Source organism: Narcine bancroftii, chromosome 2 (genome assembly GCF_036971445.1).
Source record: "Narcine bancroftii isolate sNarBan1 chromosome 2, sNarBan1.hap1, whole genome shotgun sequence".
Taxonomy (NCBI): Eukaryota; Metazoa; Chordata; class Chondrichthyes; order Torpediniformes; family Narcinidae; genus Narcine; species Narcine bancroftii.
In genome coordinates, this window is record NC_091470.1 from 323,760,570 (window position 1) to 323,772,747 (window position 12,178).

General features: G+C 39.8%; 1 protein-coding gene across 8 annotated transcripts in view; it reads left to right on the forward strand.

Annotated features, from left to right (window-relative positions):
• The window catches only part of runx1t1 (RUNX1 partner transcriptional co-repressor 1), a 112,755-nt gene that overhangs the window by 86,104 nt on the left and 14,473 nt on the right, over window positions 1-12,178 (forward strand). For all 8 annotated transcript variants that reach the window (XR_011352419.1, XR_011352418.1, XM_069921929.1 and 5 more), the window contains one exon: window positions 11,398-11,588. Coding sequence is in view for 6 of the 8 variants with exons in the window: in XM_069921929.1 (XP_069778030.1) it covers window positions 11,398-11,588 (191 nt within the window). In the remaining 2 variants the exon portion in view is untranslated. The remainder of the gene's footprint in view (window positions 1-11,397; window positions 11,589-12,178) is intronic.

Genomic DNA, 12,178 nt, shown 5'->3' on the forward strand with positions numbered 1-12,178 from the left:
ATAATTTTAAACACCTCTATCAAATTCCCTCTCAACCATCTATGTTGCAAGGAATAAAGTCCTAACCTCTTTAATCTCTCTCTGTACTCTAGGTATTTTAAGCCAGACAACATCCTTGTAAATCTTCTCTGAACCCTTTCCACCTTATCTATATCCTTCCCATAATTTGTCAGTGGGAAAGCTGGAGAAATTTGTCTATTGGTCACAACTTTAGCCTTGGGTGCATGATGCAGTGCTTTTACCCAATTTATAAAAGTTGTCCCTAACCCCAACTTTTCTAACATTTTGAATAAGAAATCCTACTCCAATCTGTCAAATGCCTTTTCCTCATTCAGTACCACAGCTAAATCTCTTTCATTTCTGGTTTGTGCCAGATGCATTATACTCAATAGTCTACCAATGTTATCCGCTGCCTGTCTTTTTTGCATATAGCCTGCTTGATATTTATTTATTTGTTTCGGTAAATGTTTCCCCAATCTATTTGCCAGGGCTTTGGCAAGTATCTTTTAATCTGTGTTAGCGGATCTTTTGTCTTTTTTAAGTATCATCAAATTGATTGCTGCCGAAAAAGATTCCAGGAGGGTATGGGTCTCCATTGCTTGGTCTACCATCTCCATATAAAGAGCATCAATAAATGTTTAAATTCCTTATAAAACTCAGGTGGAAACCTATTCTCCCTGGAGACTTGTACAGTCAATTCAAACTTTTTTCTACCATTAACACTTAATTTTGTCTGTAGTTACCTTTGATTTTCTGCCTGCTGTTGCTGAACTAAGCCTGAGTGTGAAGCCTGTTTTATTCTTGGTAAAATTGTCCAACTCCATTGCTAAAAATCTTTCCTTCATACCCACAAAGATGTATCACTGTTTTACTGAGAGGCCATGGCATAGTCTATTATTGGCTCGTGTGGAAAATCAAGATTCATGAGCCAAGTCATTATTCTATTTCAACATTAGGCCATAAAAGATCAAAGATCAATGACTTTATTCTCATTGATCGCAGACTTCTTTTTTGAAGTTATCCAATAGTCTAGTATCCAAAAAAATTGATTCCAGTGAAGTTCAATGTTTGACAGTTTTACTCTTACAATTTTAGCTTGATTATTACATGATTTCATACATACTTTAGTTCCCCAAAGCAATTGTGTATTCATTGTAATATAGCAATCAAAGTCTATAGTCTGCAATCTGTGCATATGTTGTTGGGTTGGCTAGATTTATTGATTTACAAAGAAAAATTAATGGATCAAGTGACTAGAAAAATAGATTCAAATATAGACAAATGTGAACCCAAGGGAATCTGTCTTTTAGACTCCTAACCCCACAGAATTTGTGAGTAGAACTGTACACCTGTGAGAGTCAGTAATTTGAAGGTTCATACCTCAGTGAGAATCAGTTGGTAGCTCTGTCATCCAGTGAGAGCAGTATATTGTCGAACTGCACCTCGAGGAGAGCCGACATGTAAGGGGGTTGTCCTCCAGAGCGGTTTGGTGTGGGCCTGTTTCCTGCTAAGCATAATTAGATGAGACTTTTGGCTCCGGTATTTTCAAGGTGTTCTCTGGGGTGAGCTAAACCCCAGTCATTCAATGATGATGGGATGACAATAAAAACACCAGCAGAAAAAACCTTTGTCTGTACCTGTCCCTCTGACAGCAGAAAATCTGAAGAAGGAGCAAAAAATTCTGGGAAAGGATTGCCAATCCAGGGACTGTTCTACATACTTTGGCCATGAGGTAGAGTGAGTGGTGAGAGTGGGCTAGACATTGGTGAAATCTGCTCAATCTGTTTTTGTGGATCTGAGAACTTAAACTTCAGTGAGATGGTTTTCTGTTCGGTTAGCGTATTAGAATGTGAAGCCATATCATGGAAATGAAACTAAAACGTAGATCTTTAAAGAAAGGGAGATTTTGAAAACATGTAAACATTACCTTTGCTTCTGATGTGGAATACAAATTGTTTCCTAATATTTGCATTATATTTAATGCATTGTATTTCACAATTCTGCATGCACTTTTTTGAACTTCATGATTAATGGGTGCATATAAATGAGCAAAGAAGCACAAATATACAGTATTAAACAGCATGTAACCTGCAGAAAGCTAGTTATTGTGATTTCCAAAATTATGGGAAGTTTTAACTATTTCTGAGTTTCCAGGTCCTCACGAGAAGATCATTTGTTTGGTTTAGGGCAGATCGGAGAAAGTAACTTGCATCATGCAGGGATGTTCACCTCAGATTTATTGTGAGAGTACATGTATGACATATATAACCCTGAGATTCCTTTTTCCTGTCAGTGCAGCAGAGAACTGATTGGAGGTGCAAAAATAAACTGTACACAATGTAAACATGTAAACAAATAAAAGAACTGTAATTGACTTTGTCATTGAAGATTCTGATGGTGGAGGGGTAGCAGCTCTTCCTGAATCTGGTGGTGCGAGTCTTAAGGCACCTATACCTCTTTCCTGATACAGCAGCGAGAACAGAGCATGTGCTGGGTGGTGTGGGTCTTTGCCCTCCTTTGGCAGCGTTCCCTGTAGATGTACTCAATAGTGGGGAAGGTTTTGCCAGTGATGTCCTGGGCTGTGTCCACCACCTTTCGGAGGGCTTTACACTCAGGGGTATATTGGTGTTCCCATACCAGACCGTGATGCAGATGGTCAGCACACTTTCCACTACACCTCTGTAGAAATAGCTAAAGGTGCAAAATGAAATGTGTATGCAAAATCACAGTAATATTACCTATCATCAGCTTCAGTACCCACTGAAGGCACTGTGGTCCTGTTCTGTTTCAAACAAGCTTAACTTGGTGGTCCAATTAATTCGTATTTCAATAAGGGGAGTTCACAGGAAGTACAGTAGGTTTAATTAGCCATATTGGAGATTACTGTGAAGCCTGACGTTAACACTTGGTGATGAACTTGGATTGGTTGATGGTATCTCTTCTAAAACTGTAGCGGCTTTATAGTTGTATATCTCTGTTCTTTATGGGAGGATCATCAAATATTGCAGGTGTTATAATTGGTAGTATCGGGCATTGCTGCGGTGAATGCATGACTGGAATTATTATTTACTGGAATTGTGTCCATTTCACCATTGACCATTCTCTTCATAAATACCCAGCTTTATGTGAGGAATGACTTTAGATATGTTCTGGTGCATGGGTTTGTCACTTCACACATTCTAAATACTCTCAAAACTAGGTGAAATGTGAAATAGGGGCACAATGCCTGAGTTCTGAATGTGACAGGAGCTGAGATCATTATGATGCTACATACAGATCTTTTAATGGCACAGTGGTAGTTGCTTCCTCCAGCTTGATTTTTAAAATGAACAATGGAAATAATTTCCGTGATAAGAAAATGCCACGAGGTCTACACCATACCTTCTGTGAGCTTTTAAAGCCATCATTTACAGGATGGGATTTCCCCCCCCCCCCCCCAGAAATGATTTTTGAAATTCATTGGCTGTTGATATTTCAATCCATAAAATAATACTTCTAAATTTCCCTGAGATAAATTCATGAATCGAGTGTATAGCAGGACAGAGTGCAGACTGATAACATACCTCAATGCCAATATAAAGAGACAAGATAAATCTTTTTCACTTTACTTATTCGGTACAGGTGTGAAATTGGTGCATTATAATTGATATGCCATAGAATTATACCAGTCAAGTATCATTCCAATACCAGGCTTTTATTAACGGATGAAAAGCCACCTGAAAACTGGCCAGTGGGAAAGGTTCTCCATCTGTTATACCAGTAGGGTGGAGTATCTCTACAACCATAACCAATAGCAAGCAATCAGTATAATATGCCCCTCCCCATTACATCATCAGATTCGCCCCTCCCCATTACATCATCACATTCGCCCCTCCCCATTACATCATCACATTCGCCCCTCCCCATTACATTCGCTCCTCCCCATTACATCATCACATTTGCCCCTCCCCATTACATCATCACATTTGCCCCTCCCCATTACATCATCACATTTGCCCCTCCCCATTACATCATCACATTCGCCCCTCCCCATTACATCATCACATTCGCCCCTCCCCATTACATCATCACATTCGCCCCTCCCTCTAAAATTGACTAATTTTAAGAAAATGCAGTAATGGCAAAAGCAAAAGGCAAGGGGGAAAAAATGGATTGCAAACAGAATAAATGAGAATAATATACTAGCTGCGAGCCTGAGTAAACGCACTGCGACTGTGCTCACTGAAACCACAACAAAGATTAGAAATGGTCACAATTAAGCCTTTGTGGTGGCCTTAATAAATATGTTCAGACTGACGTAAAGGCACAGATGTTGGAGATTTATCTTTAACTGAAGGACTCTTGTTGGCAAGTGTTGGCTGAAGGACTTCGGTCGGCAGATTCCCATGAAGAGGGAATTGTTGCTCTAAAGATTCTCGGGATGGGGAGGGTAAGGAAGGAGACAGGTCAGTGGAACGACTAGCAGGCAGCATGCCATGCGAAGCTAGATCCCTAAGGGAAGCAGTGTCCTGTCTACCATCGGGAAAAACAACATGAGCATATTGTGGATTAACATGAAGTAGTTGTACACACTTCATGAGCGGGTCAGCCTTGCTGGGTCTAACATGTTTTCTTAATAAAACATCTCTGGGTTTAGATAGCCAAGTTGGCAAGGTTGATCCAGGTTTTGCTTTTCTAGGGAAAAGAAAAAGACATTGATGAGGAGTTTCATTGGTAGCTGTGCAAAGCAAAGTATGGATAGAGTTCAAAGTTTCCGGCAGTACTTCTTGCCATTGGTTGGTGGGGAGACCTTTTGATTTTAGCACTAGAGTGATAGTTTTCCAGATCGTACCTTTGCTGCGCTCCACTTGACCATTATCCCGAGGTTTATAGCTTGTAGTGTGACTTGTAGCTATACCATTGTCAAGAAGATATTGCCACAGTTCCAAACTCATAAAAGTTGATCCTCTGTCACTGTGAATGGAGTTAGGATAACCGAAAATGCTGAAAATCAAATCAAGACATTTAATAACAGAACGAGCAGAAACATCAGCACATGGTATAGCGAAGGGGAAACGAGAAAATTCCTCAGTAACATCGATGAAATAGATATTTCTATTGTTTGAGGGTAGAGGTCCTTTAAAATCCACGCTGAGACATTCAAATGGTCTAGACATCTTAACGTGGATGCGGAGGGTTTGTAATGTGGTTTACACTCCGCACAAATAGGACATTCTTCAGTTAGTCTTTTGATGCTTTCCAGTGAGTTTGGAAAATTGAGAGACTTCACATAATGATAAAATCTAGTGACTCCCCGGGTGACATCATTCATCAGGAAGAAATTTTAAATGGTCTAGTTGAAGACTTGCACAGGTCATGCGAGAAAGTGTATCGGAAGGGTCATTGAGTTTTCCTGGGCAATCGAGTATGTCATAATGATAGGTAGAAAGTTCAATTCACCAACGCATAATCTACTTGTTTTTGATTTTGCTCCTCAACTTAGTGTTGAACATGTAGGCGACAGATTTTTGATCAGTCAGCAAAGTGAATTTCCTTCTGGCTAAAAAGTGTCTCCAATAGCGAATGGCCTCTATGATAGCTCGTGCTTCCTTTTCAATCGAGGAATGTCTTAACTCTTGCCCGTGTAATGTCCGAGAGAAAATGGCTACTGGTCTACCAGTTTGGTTTAGTGTAGCAGCTAAGGCCCAATTTAACGCATCAGATTCCACTTGAAATGGTAAATCCTCATCAATAGGTGACATGGTCACTTTGGCTACATCTTGTTTGATGTTTCAAAAGCACGGAGGGCTTCCTCATTCAGGAGAAAACTAGTAGTTTTAAACAGTGGCCATGCTTTATCAGCGTAGTTGGGCACCCAGTGAGCATAATAGGAGAAAAACCCCAGGCAGTGCTGGAGGGACTTTTGTGTCACCAGCAGGGACAGATCCATGAGTGGTCTCATCCTCTCTGGGTCTGGGCTATCTCTCTTTTACTCACTACATAGCCTAGTATGGCTAGGCATTTAGTGCGGTATACACACTTGTCATCGTTAAGGGTCAGATGCAGATGTTTGGCCACCTGGAGGAATTTTTGTAAGTTCTGATCGTGATCATTTAAGTCTTTGACACATATTGTGACATTGTCCAGATAAGGGAAGGTGGCTTGTTGGTTATGAGTATTGTTAGGTCTGCTTTGTTCATGAATGAGTGAGTCAAACACCAGACTGAGTCGAAATCAAGGTTCTTTGTTCTTTATTGCCGGATTGTAACACTTGCAACTAACAGTGTTAGTTGGAGAATGCGCCTTCTCCAACTAACACTGTTAGTTGCAAGTGTTACAATCCGGCAATAAAGAACAAAGAACCTTGATTTCGACTCAGTCTGGTGTTTGACTCACTCATTCATGAACAAAGCAGACCTAACAGTATCTACTCGTTTATCCATCTCTCTTTGGAAGACAGATACCCCGTTGGTAACCCCAAAAGGAATTCTTTTAAACTGAAAAAGTTTGCCATCTGCCTTAAAAGCAGTAAACTGCCTTTCATCTTTGTGAATAGGCACCTGATGATAAGCTGATTTCAGATCAATTGTGGAGAATATTTTGTATTGTGCAATCTGGTTTACCACATCTGAGATGCGAGGCAGTGGGTAAGCATCAAGTTATGTGAACCTGTTTATAGTTTGGCTGTAGTCCACGACCATTCTGGGTTTCGTGCCATTTTTGATCACTGCACTTGTGCACACCAAGGACTTGTACTGGGTTCATTAATTTTTTTTCCTTCAATAAATGCTTAACTTCGTCCTTAATAAAGAGTCTGTCTTCTTCGTTATAGCACCTACTCTTTATAGTGATAGGCTTACAATCCAGGGTTAGACTGGTAAAAAGGCATGGAGGTTTAGAGTTGATAAGCCGCAAACCGCTTCTTAGGGTACCTTAATCTATGGTAATGGGTCATTAAACGCCAATATGATACTTTTCATTTGGCATTGGAAATCTCAACCTCAAAGCATTGAAGCGCACAGGCTGGGGAACATGTGCAATTTGAAGTCCGTATATTCATTTCCCTGTACCTTCAAGGTTATTTTACAACAACTTGTTGCATCCTGTTTTAGTCCAGAACAACCCATAGAGATTCTGCGCTTAGACGGATACAAGGTGAGATTTAGGGCGCTAGCAATTATAGGGTGAATATAGCTGTTTGTACTGCCCGAATCAAACAAACAGTCAATTGACTCCCCATTTACCTCCACCTTCATCGTGGAAGGCTGCAGAGCGTGAGGCCCATCTTGATTGATCTTTACGGAAGCTAGAATAGGGTCTCATCGCAGCAGCAATCTGTCGGTGTTTGCCTCATCACTGGCTGTTCCTCTTAAAGTTTCAGAAGAAGTAGAAGAAGAGCTAGATGAATCATTGGTTCTCCAGGTCAGCGTAGCAGCGTTGTGGCAGCGCCCCTGTTTAGCAGTAGCACTCGAATGTTCCTTATTATTATTCTTCAGCTCATGGCATGAGCCAGGCGAGGACTCTTGTGCACGACAGGATCTGGCCCACTGCCCTCGCTTCCTGCAGTTGGCGCAATTGGCTTGCCGGGCGGATCACCGGGAGTGAACACGTAGCACCAAACCACAGAAGTAGCATTTTATGTAGCGGCTTTTACACTGCGATTTAGTGGTGCTCAGCAGTGGATCGTCGCCATGGGCAGATCTCGGGGGTGCTGCTTCAGGACCTTTCTCTTTCTCAAGAGCTTTAGCACCTTGTAGAGCAGACTTTAGGACCTTCGCTTGTTGCAGGGGTGCACTACAGATCAAGCCCGGGTCTCCAGTAAACGTTGCTTGATGTACCACGATTCCAAACCACTTATGAATGCGTCCAGCATTAAGGACACTCGGAGGGCTTCAGCCATGACAGCAGCACAAGCACAGGCTCTGGATAGCCCTTTTAGTGTGAACGTGAAGGCATCTTCGCTCTCTCTTGCTTGTTGTTTTCGAATGTGAAGCTGATATCTTGTGAACAATGTGTTCTGTGGCCTATCATAATGGGTCCTGAGGAGATTCACTGTATTCTGATAGACAGCTGTCTCTCTGACCACAGAGTAAGTCACTTCTCCGAGGAGGGCCACAAGATGGTCCATTTTTCGCTGCGTCTTGCACAACGTTGTTCACTCGCATGTATGCTTCAAAACACTGGAGCCAGTGGTGAAAATTTCTCCAGCTCGGGTGGCATCTTGATCTATCTCAAGTCTTCCAGGTTTCAGGAAAGTATCCATGATTGTTCGTCTGTAAATAAAATTGATATGCCATAGACAAGGACCAGTCAAGTAACATTCCAATACTGGGCTTTTATTAACAGATGAAAAGCCACCTCTAAACTGGCCAGTGGGAAAGGTTCTCCATCTGTTATACCAGTAGGGAGGAGTAAGCGGTCAGTATAATACGTCCCTCCCCATTACATCATCACAATAAGGAATTTGGATTTTGGAAATAAAATTGAACAAAATCAGCAGGTGCTGGATTAATTTTGGAAAACCATTTTGCAGTTTTACCAGGTGAACTGGCAGTTTTTGATATAGTGATTGATGTAACATTTAAAGAGGAAAATTTTCTAAAGCATCAGCTCAGCCTCTCATTTATTTATCACTATTTCCTCTGTGGTTTTGTCCTGCTTCCAGACCTAAATTTTTAATAGTACTTCTTTTAGACAAATAAATGAGGACACTGTGGTTGCAGGGACTGTCATTCAGTGGAGCAAGGGGAGATCATCTGAGTGTCTCTTTATGGAAAAGCAAGCCTAAAGCAATATCACAGGTGGCCTTTGTCCCTGACTCAAAGGTACATTTATATTTTATATAGAGCTGAATTAAGAAGTGTGAAATAATCTATTCAAAAGGTAGCTAGACAATTATCATTTCTCACCCTGTGAGATTAAGAAACATAAACTTCAATAAATTACATTTTTAATTTATCACCCAATAATCTACATCTACATTTCTCTGATGGCTCATTGTGTATCGTCACCATCTGGTATATGACCAAGCCATTTCAGATCAAGAGGTTCCATGTTCAACGGTTGGTGTCTGCTTGGTTAGCTGATAACTGTTTGGAACAGATTGTCATTGTTTGCATGTGAACTGTGTCAGTCTTGGACCTTGTATAAAAGAACTCTCATTGCCGATATGAAGTGCTGCTTTCAAGGGATAGGTGTAGAAACGTAAGCATTTAGAATTGGAAAAGAAAGCATAAAATTCACACAAGTTCTGTACCTTAATTTTAAAAGCATTTAACCTGTATTCGTGTGAAGGCAAATTTTCATATTGTTGGTAAAAGACTGGTTTGCCCTTATTCATTGTGATTTTTATTGCATAACAATATAGACCATAATCAGACTTTTCTGTATTCATCTTTATTTATATTGCCTTTCCTTAGCCGATAAATAGTTTTTATCTTTTTTAGTATGACAGTTAATGTGCATACCTTGAATAATCCTTGTGTACAGTGTAAATCAATTGGATGATGGATGATTTTTTTTTATTCATTGAAGCATTAAACCTTAAAGTGTCAGAGAGTGGCACGTAGCTAATTTTTAAAAATGAGCCTTTGTCTATGTGTGGAGTAGTAGTTTCAATGTTTTAAAGGAAAGTTAAATGCTTATTTGTAATTTGCAGAAATTATTCAAGCACATTACTGACATCCCACCAAATCTCTTTACTAATCCCATGTGCTAGCAAGGCTCAAAAAAGAAATGCATAATTTTAATATAAATTGCCTGATTTGCATAGACAATTAGTCAAGCTACTGTTCTGATCATTAAGCAAAATTGTTTTTTGGTTTTACCATTGAATGAAAATTTCAATTCACCTTGAATATTTACCATAAAAGTGACATGTTAAAGAAATCTAAACATTTTTAAATAACATTTGTGAAAGCGTAGGCTTGATTCATAATTGTAAAATAATGCTATTCTTGTAAGATAGCTGTACATACAAATACATGTACAATAAATCTAAATACACATTTTGTCTGTTGAAAAATGGTCAAAATTCATACATGCATAATAAATCAAAATGCATATTTTGTCTATGTATTTAATCAAAATACCCTGAAAGTAATATTTCCAACCATAAGAATCATTTTGTAAAGAACTGAAAGACAGAGTACATTTGAATGAGTACTACATCTGATGAATGTATATTTAAAAAGTATGGATTTAGTAGGCGATTATTAACAATATATTATCGTGCAACATGTGCTGAAATTATCAACTTTGATATTACTATTATATATGTTAATGTGAGTACTACAATCTGCAAACCGCAAGACCTAGATCATATTCAAGAACAGTTTGATGCCTGGCCAGCAACATTCACATCTCAAATGCACCAGGCAATGACCATCGGCAACCAAGAGTGACTCCAAACACCTGTCCTTGGTATTCCATTGATGAAAACCCCCTACTAGAAGTTCAGTGGGATTGCAGTCTGTGGCTGTAAGAGCAGATCAGATGCTGGGTGTCCTGCAGCAAGTGATTCAAGTCTTGGTGTGTCAAAACCTTATCTCCTTCAATAAAGCACAAGTAGAATAGCTGGATGAATGTAGCTCCACCAACACTCAATAAACTTCGCATAACCCAGAACCAAGTAGCTCCCATTAAAACTACTACCTTTTTGAAACTTTCTTTCCATTCAACACCTGAACGTACATGCCGTCTGCACCATGTATTATAGTGATCTACCCAAGAAACTCCAACAAAGTCATCCCACCACAAGAAAGCAGAAAGTGCATGAGAATACTTTCACTTGCGACTTCCACAAGCTGTTCCCTTTTGGAAATGCATTGCTGTTTCTCATTGGGTCTAAGTCTTGAAACTCCCTGCCAAACAAAAATATGGACCAGGAGGACAGAGGAGATTCAAGACAATGGCTCACTACAATCTGCGCAAGGGTAATTAGAAATGAACATTAAATGTTGACCTTGTCAGTACTGTCCACATCTTGAATAATGAACCAATAAATAAATACATATCCCCAACTATTTAAATATTTGTTATGGCAGGACTCCATGTACTTGGGTTTGTCAAGTAATTCTCACTTTTTTTTATTAAGTCAGTAAAATGGTACAAAATTATTAAACAGGTAGTGAATCACTTCCATAAAACATGGCATAATCGGTTCTAATAGAGTGTTAATTTGTGCAATATTGCAGCCTAATAATTAGGTCCTATTAAATGTTGCATTCATTATTGTCACCTCGCTTCTGTAAGTGAGGAAATTATAGTGGATAAAAGCAATTGTGGATGAGTGTGCTATCCTTGTAATTATACCAGTTAATTTGAATGAAAGATATTTATTGAGCGACTCCTTGTTATTTTGGGCACAAGTCTATTCGGCAGAATGTGTGAACTTATTAGACATCTCATCTTTTACAGAAGAGGCAGTGAATGAAGTGAAGCGCCAGGCAATGTCTGAGCTGCAAAAAGCTGTGTCAGAAGCAGAGAGGAAGGCCCATGACATGATTGCTACAGAGAGAGCCAAAATGGAGCGCACTGTAGCAGATGCAAAAAGACAAGCTGCTGAAGATGCACTGGCAATTATTAACCAGCAGGAGGATTCCAGTGAGGTAGAATCTCCCGTTATTTCCAATTCTTGGTTGAAAACTCTCATTACATGTGATGCTGCATATTAGGGTGAATATGCCTTCTCCTTCCTACACATTCCTGTTGTAAATGCTTTGGAGTGTGATGGAAGATCTCAAACTGGTACAGGAAATAAGCAGACCATTTGGAATGGAGGCACTGACCACCAGAAACAAAAGCACCAGCACAAGATGGTGTGGAGCAGTGACTTAAATACAAGGCTGTGCCTCTATTTCCCATCACCAGTTGGAAGAGCTGTGGGCTGATAACTCAACAACCTGGTTTCCAGTCCACAGATGCAAAATCTCTACAGAGATCCAAGTCGGTGTTTCTTTTCTCTCCGATAATTCTTGTATCAAGATATTAAAAAAAATGAAGTACAGTGGCTTTCTACAATTTCCCAGTAGCCATTCTTCCTATCTGAACTCTAAGATTTCCATGCTATCTGAGACACTTAAGCTGTAACTTGAGGGGAATTTGAGAAGAGATGCAACATATCGTGTGAAAATCTTGGTGTGGCTGAGGCTAAGGGGGATCTGACTGAGGTATGTAAAACAATGAGGCTCATAGATAG